The 16,885-nt window shown below is 45.4% G+C and overlaps 1 protein-coding gene across 1 annotated transcript; it reads right to left on the bottom strand.

The window, feature by feature from the left end:
* Nucleotides 1-11,678: 11,678 nt before the first annotated feature.
* Nucleotides 11,679-14,839, bottom strand: LOC123061992 (ubiquitin domain-containing protein 2). Its single transcript, XM_044485287.1, has 4 exons — nucleotides 14,602-14,839; nucleotides 13,142-13,264; nucleotides 12,163-12,282; nucleotides 11,679-12,069 (listed from the first exon to the last, which is right to left on the bottom strand). Exons 1-4 carry the CDS (start codon nucleotides 14,633-14,635, stop codon nucleotides 12,005-12,007), a joined length of 342 nt encoding a protein of 113 aa, XP_044341222.1. The 5' UTR covers nucleotides 14,636-14,839; the 3' UTR covers nucleotides 11,679-12,004.
* Nucleotides 14,840-16,885: the final 2,046 nt, after the last annotated feature.

Here is a 16,885-nt window from a genome sequence, read left to right as displayed (position 1 = left end):
GTAGATGGCGGGTTTTTTAGATTTGGACTTTGTTTTTACCGCTTTAGCCATAAGGCACTGATGAGTGGAAGGCATGTCCTCGTTTGCAAAGTCAAAGAGGCCGGTGGTGGAGGAGGAGGAGGTGACATGCATGGCCATGGAGGTCATGCCCACTTGATCATCATCACCGTCATCTTCATCTTCGGACATGTATTCTTCATGAACAAGAGCCTTGTCATCTTTCCTCTTCGCAAACTTGGTGAACTTCTTCTTCTTGAGCACAAGCTTCTCGGATTTGTCTTCACGTCTCTCATACGGACATCATGCACAAAGTGTCTTGGGATATCACAATTGTAGCATTTCCTTCGTCCAGCGATCTTCCTTGAAGATTCTTCCCTTTGTTTTCCATGGTCCTGGAGTACTTTTTGACTAAGAGAGACAAGTCTTCTGCAAAGTCATTTTCCAGGCATGAGGTGTCAACATCTTCCTCACATGTCTCTTCACTCGCTTCTTCATCCCTTGAGGGTTGGCTAATCACTTTCTTGGCCTTCAAGGCAAGATTGGAGTTCTTGGTTGCTTGAGCAATTGCAAAGGTCTTCTTGGACTTGGTCTCCAAAAGAACATGAGTGGAGAAAGTGGAGACAACTTGAGCCGCGGTCAACTTGTGATAATCCGAATGTTGATGTATCATCATGACCATGGTATGTTCCGTGAGAACCATAGCATCTAAGAACTTGTCCTTGATGAAATCATTATTTGCCCAAGTGCACCCAAAGGTTCTCAATTTTAGCACAAGGGACTTTAACCTTCGATAGACCTCTTCCGCGGACTCACCCTCATTCCTAACAAAGAGATTGACTTCTTGCTTGAGCAAAGCCAATTGAGATCTTCAAATTGCTTCATCTTCTTCGAGAGCCTCCTCAAGGCAATCCCAGATTTCCTTGGCGGTCTTGAGGAGAGCAATGGAGTCATTATAGTCTTCGGTCACAGCGGTGCACAAAATGTTGTGGGCAGTTGCATTGAGTTGATCATCAACCGCTTCTCTTGGAGTGAGATTTCATTGGGTCCTTGGGGTTGAATCCATTGACCACAATCCACCAAAGTTTTGTAGAAGCACTGCGAATGTGAGACTCCATATCTAGCTTCCATTTAGCAAACACATTACCTTTCAAAGTGGGTGGAGGCCCAACAGGATTAATGTGAGGATGTTGCAAGGGTTGCGGTGAGTAGAAAGGTTCCACGGCATTGTACTTGGGAACATGAGTACAAGACGGAGATGTAAGAGGTTCTCTTGAGTCATCCACATCATGAATGGCATTTGGATCAAATGAGTTTGATGCGGATGTCAAGGGCTTTAAGCGAGCATTAATTTCCTCCTTGACCGAGGAACAGACTTCTTTCAACATAGCGGTTTTGAGGTCCACAAACATTGAAAGAATATCGGCCGCGGTCAAGGGGGCACCCGGGTTAATGGGAGCGGCGGGAGCAACGACAGGAGCACCAAGTGCAACGGGCGTGGCGGGGGGGGGGGGGTAAGTGTTCACTATCCTCCGCAATGGGTGCGCCACCTCCCACATTCCCTAGGTCGACCGTATCCTCTAAGGTTGTAAAACCTTATATTAGAGCATGAGGCTCTGATGCCAATTGAAAGGATCGATATGGTCGACTAGAGGGGGTGAATAGGAGACTACAAATTTTAACTATTCTTATCAATATTAAGGTTTAGCGGATAAATAGGGTTCACTAGATATGCAACTAAGTGAACACAACCTGTATGACAAGCAAGCTAAGAGCCAAATATGCTAGGCAACAATCTAATTAGCAAGCCAACAAGCATACAAGACCAAGTAAGATGCGGGAAAGGATTAACCGAAAGTGAGGCGAGGACGCGAATTTTATCCTGAAGTTCACTCTTCCTTGGGGAAGAGCTACTCTCTGTTTAGAGCGGTGCAAGAGCCAAAGCTTGCGGAATGCCACGAAGGCTCACCGTAGTCTCTTCTGAGTCACACCCAACGGATGAGCCGCGAATCACTCGGGGTTGGTCTTGAAGGCGACCACCACACCTTTACAAACTTATCCGGAGCACATCACATGCAAGGAAGCTTTCGAAGGAACCTCTAACCGCCTAGGAGCCCAGGCTCCAAGAAAAACAAGTCAATGGGGAAGGGGAATGCGATTTGGTTTGTTCAAGATGTAGATCGGGTCTTGCTCTCCTAATCCCCAAAGTTTCAACAAGTTTGGATGGAGGGACTGAGATTATTGAGCAAAATGTAGAGTAGCAATGGTGGAGCTCAACAAGACATCAGGGTTAGGGATGGAGGTGGAATAAGGGGGGCTTTTATAGTGTTCTTGCACGGGTGGCCGTTTCTGCCCATTGGACCCCATGCGCAGGGGCTAAGTCATCCCCGTGTGCACGGGGTACCTAGAGACTTTCACACCACCCCGTGCGCACGGGGTACCCAGAGAGTTACGCAGTACTCCATGCGCATGGGGGTCCAAAGACCCCGTGCGCACGGGGTACCCAGTAACCTTTCTGTTGCAAGCTCTCTGAGTACCACATGCACGCACACTATGGATTTAAAGTGGTAAGAATGGGTAGGATGGTGTATATGTTTCGGCGATGGCATTCCCACACAACACATATCAACACCGACCCCTCTTAATAGTGTGGTCTTTCCTACGACTCGAAATGAACCGAAAATAAAACCTTTGAATCGCCGTATACCACGCCTTTGACCTTTTTGAATTGGGGGGGGGGTCGCACTTCTCCATCAAAAGCAATATGAAACCAATATCCTAAGATAAACTTTAGCAACCGATATTAGTTCCACTAAACACATTGTCATCACACCAAAATAAAGTTTAAGTGCCAATTGCACTTTCAGCTTTTCTTCCGGTATTTTTTATATATTCCAAAATAAATCTCCATAAGTTTTCAGATAATTTGGAGCTCCGGAGAATAGCTGTCTTTGTTGTAACTCTTTTCAGGTCTAGAATTACAGCTACCGGCAATCTCCCTCTTGTGACGTAACTTGCATTTTAAGAGAGAAAAGGCTTAGAATTGTATCAAAAAGTGAAATATAACTTTAAAATAAATATTCAAAAAATATAACTTTAAAACAATAAAAATAAGAGTGGAAAAACATAATGCAGAATAGGCGTATCAGTGGATTAGGGGGACTCAACCCTACACATTAGGGAAAGGATTGACACGTGTTAACCGCTAGAACTCAAAGAGATTTGTGTATACAAAGGGTTAAATATTATAGCCTGCTTATAAATGAATTTGAATTCAAAATCAGTTTAAATACATTCAGGTAAAAAGGTGATTTAAAAAATGGTTCTTTCGTCCCTACCTCAAACAAGGCATCAAGGAAAAAAACTTGATTCAAACACCCGATTTGAAAATAATAATTTAAATCATGTATTTAGGCTCAAACTTGCCCAGACTTCACAAAATTTCTGGCTCCGCCCTTGATGAATAGTGCCGATTCTAGTAGGTAGGCTTCAAGAGGCTGAAGCCTGCCCTCCAACAAATGTTTTTGTACTAGTTATAATACTTTGGATCCCACTAGCTCAACTAGGAGGACCATCTAGGCATGCACAACTTCAACGCGTAGAAATAAAAAGTGATCACTTTCAAGAGAGTCAAATACGGATAGCTAACTTGCCTAGTATCTCACTGTATTTCTTCTTACTACGTGTGCTCAGTGAGTCTTCTTGTCCTGCATGAACTGAATATTTCTTGAAGAGAAACCTAAAGTTTTTGAATATATACCACATGTTCTCTGTTGAGCTCTGAAAATATTTGAGCTTATATGGACAACATGATTAGGAGATAATGACTATTTGCTAGATGGGTCCAATATTTCAGATAAAAATATTATATCTTTGAAAAAACCCAAACAGTTTCTTTAAATAGTACATGTTCCTGTTGTTACCTGGATTTTTCTTTAGCTTATTTGGTCCACATGCTTATGAGATAATGGCTATCTGGCTAAACAGTTCAAAATTTTGGTTCAAATAAGCATTTAGTTTTCTCTCTGTTAATCTTTGAGCCCATCCTCTATTTCTTTCTTGATTCGCCAATGGCCATGAAGGCGCTAAAAGCTAGGACTCCCATTCCATCCTGCATTCAGTTCACTCATTAGAAAATGCAAAATTCAGGGCATCTCCAATGGCAAACCGCAAAAAACTCCGGCATCTATCCGTGGACAGTGGGACCAGTCCATGGACACAGATGCGGGAGACAGCCATCCAACGCTAGCCGCAAACATTTCAAACCACATTTTAACTAATCGGACGAAATTCATCCAAACCGGTTGATATTCATCAAAATTCAGAAAGAAAATAATACAAATCATCCACACACAACATGCAAATTAAGTCTAGTACAATAAGGTCTCAAATTCGACTAGATCCCGGATGTCAAATAATTTTTTCAGGAACGGATCATGTCCTCCCACACATACTTCTCTTCAGCTTCATCCAGCAGTGTGTGCATGTAAATGGCCGTCCCGTTGACCTGTGGTACACCATGACGACGCGTGCGGGCTACATATAACATGTAGACCAACATTGAATGAATGAATCAATCAACAAGTTGAGCAAGAGGAAGTAAAACTTACAATCTCGTCCTCTGTCGCGTGCAATGGCCACCTTGCCTCAAAATGGCGAACCACGTTGCAAAATTGATGATGTTGTCTAGATAGCGTGCCAGCGATACGTCAACGACCTCTTGTTGCGTGGTTGAATGATGTACATGTCGTAGGGCGCAACGTGCTTTCGTGCGTGAAACTTTTCATGCACTTGCTCCCAGAAGGGCTCCCCTCAGCTCCTGGCTATGAAATCTGCAGATACGGTCAGCCACGCATCGCACAACAACTCATCCTCCATGATCGAGTAGCTCACCATCTTTCGTACTATATAAAATGACATAGCATTTGAAAATAAGCTGAATGACATTTGATCGAACACCTGCTGGTGTCCGCCATGGAGGTCTTCGACAGGAGGCGGGGTGTACCTAGGTACAAACGACTCCAGGGCTGAAAGCTCCGTCGGAACGGCGAGCGGGCGCGTCGGAACGATGTCCAGCCTCTGTGGCGGCCGGTGACAAACAACAACAGCGGCGGAGGTGAACGGTGCGGATGCAAAGTAAGGAAAAGAAGGGACGGAGTGAAAGGAATGGAACCGGAAAGGGGGATTGGGTGGGCCGGGGGTGCCGGAGTCCTACGTTTCGGATGTCCAGACTCCCACAAACCTCCACTTTTGTCTCCAATTTGCGAGTGCGTCCGGACCGCCCCGCGGACCGATATAGATCGGTGTTGGATGGCTTACACAATCTAGACGGTTGTGGGAGGTTTACGGGTCCCCCATGAAAATGTTCTAAAGAAGAGTTATGCAACAAGTAGCGGCAGAGTAATAAAAGAATGAAGAGTTTTCTGAGCGTCGGTGGCAGGAACACTACTGCGTGCGGGTGTTAAGTTGATCCAAAATGCCCACCGTCGCCACTTCACCAGGGACATTTCCTTTCATCAGACACAGATTGTCGAAGAAAACAAGAGCGAACTACCAGCTGACGACACGCGTAGTATCGACGAGCGTTGGTGCATACCCTGCCTGCCGGCGAGTAAAACCTAAATGTCTTTAGGTCACTCGATTTCTTGACCGCGACATATTCTCCGTGAAAATCCTAACCACCACCACCCTACGCCATAATCTAGCATACAAAAGAGAGCGAGAGAGAGAGCCCTCTCTCTAACAAACGCGGCTGGTAGAGGCACGCGCCTAGCAGTCTAGCTACATTTGGGTTATTATATAACCCTAAATCTAGTAGTAGGAGACTATGATTAGAGGTTGGCAGCATGATAACATAAATCTGCATATGGATAAGGGATAAGTTGTGGGCTACTACCATAAAACAAGTTATAGTACTAGCAGTAGGCAGAATCCTGCCTAATCCCAGCTAGTAGTAGCTCTGAAAGCCGTTTCGGCCGCGACTTGGGAAACCGGTGCTCCAATCAGACGATGCTCGATGCCCGGCCCTGCATCGATGGTGTGCACCGCAGAAGGAGTACGCTTTCCGGCCGCACCCCCATGCACATGCACATGGACATCGGCCGGGCTAAAAGTAGCTTTCCGCGGATGAGTGGGCGCTTCACTTCATTCACAAGTGACACCAGACTTTTTATTCCTCCTGCCCACCCTTTTGCCTTCACATTCTGCAACTCGAGTCTGCACCGCACCCTGCAGCTCGCCATAAGCTGACAAATGGGTAGGAACATGTGTAGTAGTACTAGTACATGCAGTGTGCTGGGAATTGAACTGGTCGTGGCGGGAACTGTGCAACTATACGGCATGCACTGTGGGACTGTTTGGTTTGAGAATAAGTTTGCCTAAGGTTGCCACATTTAAGGTTAGGCAAGTTTGATCAGTTTAGGTGGGTGTTTGGTTCAAGCCACACCTTAGGCAAGCCACACTAGGGTCTCATATCACATATTCTTAAAAAGTGTGGCAAAAATTCCCTTAGGCTTGCCAACTTTGATTCTCATTTTGAAGAACTAACCTTAGGCAAATGTGGCAATATTGTATGGCAAAGGCTAGGCCTAGAACCAAACAGCCCCTGTGTGCTTGGCTTCCCTTTTAGTACCAGGCGTTGAGTGTACAAGTATAACATTGTTTTTGTTACTCCCTCCGTAAACTAATATAAAAACGTTTAGATCACTATTTTTTAGAGAAAATGCATCAACCGATTCTGAAATGGGGCTCGAGCCTAGCCCGGCTTTGAGTTAACAAAGCCATCAACCGGCCAGGATTACAGATGACAAGAACCAAAGAAAAAAAAACAACACGGTGGTAAGCAGCTAACTAGCCTCAAAGCTACAAGCTAGAAGATAAAACAGATAAGCACACAGCTGCAGACATCGAGGCCCTCCTCCGAGAACGAAGCACCAGGAAGCTAGACCAAGCTGGTACTGAGGAGAAGGGGATGACCGGCATCAACAGGGAGTGTGGTTACCAAATAGCTATGGACCCCGGCACGGCACAGCCATCCAATTCCATCTCCGAAGAAGACCACAACCTCCTCGCCTGGCTCAAAAGGCGCCGCACCGCCGGAAGGTAGAATGTTCCACCTAGAACTAGAATGGTTGCCGCCGGAGGATGGCCACATATAGAGGATCCCCGCACTCCCGACGAGCCGCCAAAGCTTCCCTCAAGCAGAATTTCCCATGGTCCGGCGAAGGATAGCACCAAGCTTGGACGAAGAGGACACACCACTGACGTCGTCGAATGCACCCCAACAGCACACACCAACCAAACAGCTTCCAAAGGCGGCGCGTTCAAGAAGGAGAACGACGCCGAGAGCGCCGCCGCCCACTGAGGTTAGGGCTTTCACCCGGGAGGCAGAGGAAGGCGGTGGAGGGAGTCAGACCTGACAAACGCCTCCAAGGAGGAAGAACGGTGCCCTCGGGCGCCGCCGCCGTCGCGGCCAGCCATGGCCGGCCATGGATTTCTCTTGGTCTAGCTCCACACCACCACCCCACCCGTAGCAGGAGACCGAAGATCAAAGAAGAACGCCGACCCAGGCCCGGAGGGAAGGGATCGCACCGCATCGAAGAAAGCAGGGGATGCCAGATCTAGTGCCGCCGGCCGCCAGGACCGCGCTAGGTCCACGCCCACCAGATCCCCGCCGTCCTCACGGCCAGGGACACCGCCACCACACCCGCGCCACCGCTCGTTGCAGAGCTGATGGCGCCATCCGACAGAGGCCGCCGCCCTAGATCCCGTGGCTCCGTGCGAAGAGCAGAGCACCAGATGCCCCGCCGCCACCTTCCTCGGCGGCGTCCCGCGCTTGCCCAGCGGCGACCTCAGGCGGCGGCGAGAGGGTGGGAGACGGGAAGGGGAGGACTCTGCGGCGATCTAGGGTTCTGCCCCCGAGACGCCCTGGAAGGAGTACTATACTACTACTCCGGGAGTAGTATCAGCGTTTTCCGAATGTGCAGAACTGTGCAGGCTGCTGTAAGCTGATCTCCGGGGAGTCTACTGGTACTGTGCAGATTGCCTTTCTTTTTGGATGCGAGATCGGTATTTGACGAGTGAGAGCTCATCATGTGTCCCGAGTTGCAAAGATCTCTGCTCCTCGGCCACAAAAAATGAAGAAGTAGAGAAGGTCAATAACAATCACAAATGGGTTGAGTCCAGTTTAACCCATCCAAGACACACTTGGAAGAACACTGCAGAAAGCATCCTAGGCTTCTGAGAGCGGCCCCGGGTCGGGTCCAACCAACCACGCTACAGCTCCACAGCCATGAACCACCAAGCGTCTACAGCCTGGTCCTCCTTTACATTAAACACGAGCCCAAAAGTTGAGATCGTCATGTGATCAAAATCGTGCAGTCCTGATCAGATCTCGGATCCAGCCTACGCACACATGGAATCCTAGACAGACCGCTCGAACCGTGGTCCTAGTCCTACTCCGGCGGATCACGCATCTACGTATATTCGTAGTAATTTTCTTGCCCATTTCCGGTTGTAATTACATTATCCTGCATGCAAGCACACATGTTTTTCGTTTCCTTCCCCAACGCCAGCCGCGAGGGAAGATCACGAAAATCGCCGCCCGTGAAATGCAGCGATCACCGTGGCACCGTGCATTCATTAGTTGCGCGGACCCAAAAGAAGCGTCGCAGTTAGTAAATGTGAAGCTGTCGGTACAACCGTACATGTCATTTATGATGGGAGATGCAATGATTTAAAGTTGCCGTACCGTCGCACGGCCATCCATCAGTTTAAGGGCATGTACAATAGTGGCATATGGATACATATGCTCCATAATAAAAAATAATTTAAGTTATCTACATTTATTTTTCTTCCGAATGCAAGCTATCATTAGTGATCCTCATTAAGAAATAGAAAATAAAGACTTTAGTACACATGCATCTCTACTTTCACTTCAATCTTTTCAGCTTTTATCACCAGACCACACTTTTTCTCTTTAAGCACCCGCCTCCTGGAGAGGATCCCGCTTTCCTATCCGAACCTACTTTACATCATATCCGATCCTACATGTCATGTGAGACATCACCTTAAGGATATGCATTGTACATGCCCTAATGGCAACAACAACAGACATGGGAGGACGGAGTTGTGGGTCAAACGACAGGTCTGATTACCTGTCCTGGAAGCGAAAAATATGACCGTTCAGAAACATCCAGTAATCGCTCAAGCGGCATAATATTGTACTCCCGTCGTTCACAAATACTTCCTCCGTCCCATAATATCAAAACGTTTTTGGTACTGCACTAGTGTCAAAAACGTTCTTATATTATGGGACGGAGGGAGTAAGCGAGTAGTACCGAGTAGGGCGTTTTGGAGCTCGGTTTCCATGGAGGCCGGATTTTTTGAAAAATTCAAAATGTGCACTTTTCAATTTCAAAAAAATCTGAAAAAAGTCATACAAGTAAATAAGGATGTTATGCATATGTATGTAAAATTTGAGGATGAAATACCTTGAAATACGATCTGTGTAAAAAAGACAAATTCATGGACTTTGAAGATGAATAGTGCATCTACTAAAAAGCCTCAGATTTATTCTTTTTGTGTAGCACTCATTTTAAGGTGTTTCGTCCTAAAAATTTACACACATATACTTTATGTCTCTAAGTATGTGTGTAAATTTTTTTAAATTTTTTTGAAACGTGAATGTTTGAATTTTGACCAAGTCAAACTCGGGCTTCATGTAGCCCGAGCTCTAAAGAGCATTTTCAAGTAGTACCCCGTTAGGTAGAAGCAGCTCGACCCACCGTGATTATCACAATTCATGTTATGGGCCTTCGTAAGGAGGTAATACCCTACTCCTGTGATGGTTTTCTCGCTCTTGCACATAGGTCTGGGTCCTTTTTGGGGAGGTAACACGCACAAGAAATAATACATGTTCAACCCTAAGCCCCGTGCGCTCCTCCCGACTTGTGGCAACGTTTAATGATCGTAGTGATCTTGGATGTCTCTTGGTACAGCCCACGGTAAGGCCAACTCCACCGTGCGACCTTAAACAAACGTTCGTTTTGTTCGGATTTTGTTCGTTTGGGTAGGGCAATGGGATCGTGTCCGTGTCTGTCCTGGGATGCGGTGGCCGTGTGCTCAGCGTGCGGACGCATTCCGACCGCATCCTGTCCGCGTACATTTTTCTTTGCAAGTCCTTAACTTTTTTTCATCATTCATTTTCAATACATAAAAAATACATTATCATATTTTAACTAGTAAAGTAAGACCAAAGAAAATAAAAACAACAAGAATACATTTTAGAAGATACCCAACTTCCATAACTGCCCCCTTGAGTTGGGTTAGGGCATTCTCGATGCACTCGCTGTTGATGTGTGGAGGAGGCTCGATCTGACATCCTCCTTTCTTCTTCAAGCCAGATGTAGATGTTGTTTCCTCACACCTAGTCTTGTGTCTAGCCTCTAATCTAGCAATAAGTGCACTTGTCTCATCTACAGCCTCTATGCTACCTAAAAGTGCACGAACATGTACTAAATTTTGCTCTATCAATATATCGATGTACTCTTCTTCCAATACCAAAACTTGCATCCATGCTACACAATAAGATTTGTAGTTAGCACAACTAGTCAAAACTAGAGCACAAACCGAAGCTAAAAAGAGCACATACCCCATTGTTTAAGCACTTGATGAACATCCATCCGGGATGTTCCGACGTTGTAGACACGCGGCGCACGACCATCCTTGGGCAGTGGTCGCACTTAATGAGTGACAACGGTGCGCAGGCGAGCTTTTGGGCAAGCATCGAGCCCGGCCGACCGCCATTCGTGTATCTGCCGGCAGACCACCGACGGTGCAGATCCGAGCGGCTAGAGGAGGAGCCACTGCCTGCATGTGGCCTTGCGGCCCTGCCAGGGCCTTCCGGCGAGGTGCCCGGCCAGTCCATGGCGCGGCCCGGCCTCCCACAGCCGGGCGAGCTCAAGACCGACCGGATCCGCCCCAAATCCGGCCGTGGGTGCGCAAACCAGGTGGCCGTGGTTGGGTAGCTCAGCGGCGCCGAGGGAAAGGGGCTGGCGAGCGCGTGTCCGAACTGCAAGGCTGCAATGGCAGCAGCGGCGACGACGGCAGCGAGGGGAAGAGTGGAGGGGGTGCGGTCGAAGAGAGGGAGGGGACGGATAGAAAAAGACCCGCCCTGTGCCACCGACGGACGGGCCAGGAGAGGACACACGCAGACGGCCCGCGCGTCCGCGTGGTGTCCGTTTCACCCCAAAAGCGACGCAAATTTGGACCGCGAATGGGTTGAAAGCGGACACAAAATGAACAAAAGTCTGTTTGCTCCCTCGCGCTGGGCCGCCTCGTTTGTCTGTTTTACCCCAAACAAACGGGGACGGACAAAATAGGGTCGCGCAGTGGAGTTGGCGTAAGACATTTGTCTGCTATACCAGCCTGGGAGGGCGACCGGCTGACGGTCCTTGCTCTATTGGAGGGATGGAATCCGACTTAAGACACTTAGTCCACCAGCGAACGGTTGCTTGAGGGCCTCTTGGGCTGTAATCTTGATGGACCTGGGCCTGGGCCTTTGACTGGGGCGTATACTTGGGCCTACCCGTAGGTATTCCTTCATCTCAAGTATACACTTTTTTTTACGAGAAACTTTCAATCTATTCATCTCAAGTATACATATAAATAGCACTCAAAGCTCAAAAAAAGAAACATAGCACTCAAAAAAAAGTATACATACAACACTTGCCTAAAAAAATGTACATATAACATTGCAATTTGTCTTGAAAAAAACATATAACATTGCCATTCTATATTTTTCCTATTTCTGGGTTTCGACAGCTCAGTGTACCATACTCAGGTGTCGGCCTAGAAAGAGATGCGAGCACTACAAGTCCATAACAACTCAGACCAGAACTGTAAACCGAATGTGGCATCTCCATTGAAGTTTTGAGCAAGTAAAGACTAAAGTTGCCGAACAAATGAGATTTACATGATTTACACGAATCCTTCGTGGTCTATGAATTCATTTCTCCCGGATCAAATTAGTCGGCTCGCTCAGAACGTACTTTGGTAGTTCGTATTTGGCACCTGCAGCAGAGTTTCCCAGCCACTGATTTTGGTTCTGAAAGCACAGGGCGGTGGAGAAGATGCATGCGATACAAGGAAAAATAATAATTTTACCTCTTTCGTCGTAGCAGAGTGTCATGTCAGAATTTGAGACAATGATGCCAGCACTGTCTACTATGGTTTGCGCAAGTGCTAAATCAGCTTCTGCAGCGGCCCGAAGTGCATCCCAGATCTCTGAATGGAAACGGATTGTGGTTTTTAGTTCAAATTAGAATATCACTGCTTCTTCAACTGTTTGGTTGTAAGCAAATTAAGAGCGCATTATCAAAAAACAACAAACATGAATTCCATGCATATGATAAAACAACAGTTCAAGATATGGCTCAGACCAACCCTTCGCTCGACCAAACAAACATAAAATATGCTAAATGTTAAGTAGATATTTAAAGAATTTGCATAGTCCATCCCAACAAAGAACCTGCGGCAATGTCCATAGTACAAGGAAATTTGTATCAATAAAATCTACTCCCCCCGTTCACAAATATAAGATGTTCTACTCCCTCCGATCCATATTAATTGTCCCTAATTTAGTACAAAGTTGTACTAAATCAGTGACAATTAATATGGATCGAAGGGAGCAACTTATTTTTGAATCGGATGTATATAGACACGTTTTAGTGCGTTTCTTCGCTCATTTCAGTCCGTATGTAGTTCATATTGAAATATAAAAACATCTTATATGTAAACGGAGGGAGTACAACACATGCCAACTTCTGTTTGGCAATCCCTTCATATTTGTTTCCTCCTCAAGGACTATAATTTAACGTGCCCAATTTAACATCAACAATGGACTAAACTAGCAAAACAGCAAATCAACACTATAAGTATACATGTACTTCAAAAGTTTAATGTAACAAACTGCATATCTAGTACAGATTTCAGTGACAAATCTGCATACAGACCATTTAAAAAAAACTGCATACAGATTTAGTAAAGTTAGGTCAAAGTTCAAAAAGGAACTGGTCCGGCAAGCAGTATAAATCGCTTGCAGATAAATGTTCACAGTACTACAAAAATTAGAGTTGTACAGTACCTTTCTGTCCACCATAGTGAGGAGTAGTGTCCCAGAATTCTTCGCGCATCTGTTTGAGTTGTGCTGGTGTTATTGACTGAGTGTGCTTCCAAGGCTTTGGTTTTTTCAGCTTCTTACTGCTATCTGAGATCAACAAAAACAAGTTAAGCGTTAGTACTGAATATATCCAAATGCAGTCACAGCAAGTAAGCACTGTGTTTATCTTGAACTGAATCAGGCTCATGTTGTTTTAGACACCACATAAGTATACAAAATAACGGAAGTACACAATTCGGCTTCCAATAACTAATAACAAAGATTTTTAACAAAGCTACTTGTCTACAAGCCCGTTTCATCAGTGGATTTGTTTTTCAGAGGCCTGTTTTATATCAGTTAGTTAACGCCCTTCATTTGCTGAACCGTGAAATACAAATTTCATCTTCACCACCACATCAAGTTTACACCTTGCTGACCAGTTGAAATTAGTGTAACTAATACGAAAGGTTGTCACAATGTCAGTTCATTTAATAACTACTCCCTCCGTTCCTAAATATAAGTCTTTTTAGAGATTCAAATGCGGACTACATACGAAGCAAAATGAGTGAATCTACATTATAAAATATATCTATATACATCCATATGTAGTTCGTATTGAAATCTCTAAAAAGACTTATATTAAGGAACGGAGGGAGTATTAAAGAAAAGTAGTTGGGCAAGCTCAGTATTCGACGAGGAAGTTAAAAGAAACTGCACAAGGAAGAGTGTTTCCTTTTGCTATTGTCATCTCACTCCCATTTAAACATGCTCATGGACTAACACTGATTTTAAGGCCATTTTTCTTACCAAAACAGACATATTTCCTACTACTGAACCCGAAAAAGTAATGTCTTCCTTCCTACACTAAAAAAAAGCGTCATTTCCACAGGTCTTTCGTCGTGTCACATCTTCAATAATGTTGCTAGGTACTCTGTTCTATGGAGGAATAAATCAACAATCCCATCACCGTCCTCGATAATTATTTCTGTCATACTCACAATTGCTTTTTCATAACAAACATATCTTCTCTTCACCTAAAATTGTACTGTACCACTGATACGTTGATCATGGTGATATTAACAGCTCCTTTGTTCCAATGATTGTTCAATTTGGCCTTTAGAACTTTGCTAACTGCCAACAGGAGCAGAACGATCACATATGACCAAATATAACATGGGAAATAATAGAGCATTCCATAAGCAGCACTAATTCCCCTCCCTGCTACCCCCAGCTGAATTACCGGAGCGACGCATCATCAATCCAATCTGCTACGCAACCAACAGCAGGCAGGGCTAAATCGACATAACAGTTACAGGCGCCTGGATCAAGAACCTAGGACACTACTCTGATAGTGGTTCTGGGGACCAGATTGCCCAAGATCTCAATCATGAACCCACCTAAGAAAGCATTAACAGAATCGAGATAGACAGGGTAAAAGGAGAGACCGTCAGATTTAGGGGTGGATCCGGCGCAGCCCATGGCGACGGACGATCAGACGGTCATCGGCGACCTCTCTTCGAGAAGCTACTGGAAGCGGAGGTGGCTCACGCGTCTGGGCTCTGGACTGCAGGGTCGATACAAGAGAGGGAGGTGGACTGAAAACCGAAAGCGGAGCAGGAGTGGAGGATGGACGTGTCAGCCTGTCAGGATGTGGCTATGCTAGCCAACAAAAGCAGGTGCGAGTATAGCTGGTACCCATGCGGTGCTGTTCTTTACCGGGGTCTACTTTTGTTTTTCATTTATGAGGGTTGTCACAATTTCATTTAAGGGCTCCTCAAACAATTCAAAAGTCTAAGAAAATCTAACTAATCTAGCGAGCTCGTGATCAAACTTTATTTGCTTCTCTGTTAGTACTCGTACCTAGTAATAATAAAATCACAAGCATAATAAAACAATCATAAAAAATAGCTTTCGCTGCACCCGCCGACCGTCCTCCATCCTTCATGGTATCAATCATGTTCAGATTGTTCGAGTTAATAATAGTCTGAATTTGAAAGACAAAGCTTCAGCGGTCAAGACACCCGCGCAGTAGTCTATCTTCCCATTTCCCCCAACAATAAATTTGCCTCTGTCATCTCTAAGGACAACCCCCATCATGCCCCTGAGCAGGTCATGGTCAAAAGAAGTATCAGTGTTAAGTTTCAGAAAAACCACTGGAGGGCAAGACCAGCCCCCCCCCTTTCATAGAGGCATTTGGAGAAGAAGCGGTTTATCGGGGTCTACTTGAGTGCACACCTTGGCCAAAATCATTATCTCAACCTTTTAACGAAAGAGGAGGGCAATTGGACCCCATTTTGTATGTTTAGCCGAATATGATCTTTTTGCTACCGTCATATACATCAGCGATAGGCTACATGGGATATCGCCGGGGACAATGGTGGTAAACCGCGGTTCACGCCCCTCAGTCATGCCTATCAGCCAAAGGGCTACCGCCACTAATCTCGGTGGTAGCCTTCTAACCCTACCGCCAGGGCCGATGATGATAGACCCCATAAAGAGTAAGTGGCTAGGGGCCTTGGGTGGGCCACCCACCTACCCTCAATCCACATTATTCTTCCTTCTCTAACACTTGAGTTGTTGCCCTCCTTAATCTCTCTCCAATCCAAACTCCTCTCAAACCCCTCTCAAATTGGTGCCATTTCCTTGGTGAATCAAAGGCATTTCCATGTATTGAGGTAATATCTCACACCCCCATGATTTGGTTGGTTGAAATCATCTTATTTGGTGGCATTATTCACTTTTGAACAAACCCTAGTTTGGTCATTTCTCTCAAATCCATTCCAAAAATTGTGGATGTAGAGTTGTATGAGTTTTATTATGTGTAATAGGCATTATGCTTGTGGTTTGTCGCGAGAACTAGGGCTAGGGTTAGTGTATGTGTTAAGTAATTCCATGATCTATTGAATATATTAGTTATGATGTGCTTTGGATATGATGCATTAGTAATGTCATGATCCATATAATACATTAGACTTGCTATTGATGCATTGAGTTTCTTGTCATTGTTTTTTACTTTTTAGACCATGATGCTTCGTAATGTTCATTATTTGTTGGAAGTGACAATTTTGAGTAATAATGCTGACATTGTTGATGGTGAAGAGAAAGTCATGGTATTTAAGACAAATCCTTGTTATGAGGAGGTTGTGGAAAGAGTAAGAGAATTGGATGGCCCCGAATGATGGAATTGAGCTAATAGGAAGGTGTGATGTTGGTGTGGGGTCGAGATCTCGATTGAAGAATATGCCTATCAACTTAGATTTGCATTGGGAGGTATACCATGATCTAGTTGTGGACTCGGAAGACAAGTCACTGGATTGTTTGCCACCAAGGTAAAAGGTCCTCGATTTGGGATTGACTTGAACTATCATGTCTCCTCCCGATGTCATGATATGAGCCTGAGTAGAGGTGTGACACGTATTGAGGATCGGGCGAGGTGTATGGTGATACGTCTCCAACGTATCTATAATTTTTGATTGCTCCATGCTATTATATTATCTATTTTGGATGTCAATGGGCTTTATTTTACACTTTAATATCATTTTTGGGACTAACCTACTAACCGGAGGCCCAACCCAAATTGTTGTTTTTTTTGCCTATTTTAGGGTTTTGAAGAAAAGGAATATCAAACGGAATCCAAACGGAATGAAACCTTCGGGAACGTGATTTTCTCAACAAACGTGATCCAGGAGACTTGGAGTGGGCGTCAAGAAACAACGGAGGAAGCCACGA

This window comes from Triticum aestivum, chromosome 3A, assembly GCF_018294505.1.
Source record: "Triticum aestivum cultivar Chinese Spring chromosome 3A, IWGSC CS RefSeq v2.1, whole genome shotgun sequence".
NCBI classification, from domain to species: Eukaryota; Viridiplantae; Streptophyta; class Magnoliopsida; order Poales; family Poaceae; genus Triticum; species Triticum aestivum.
This window is presented reverse-complemented; position numbering and strand designations above follow the sequence as displayed.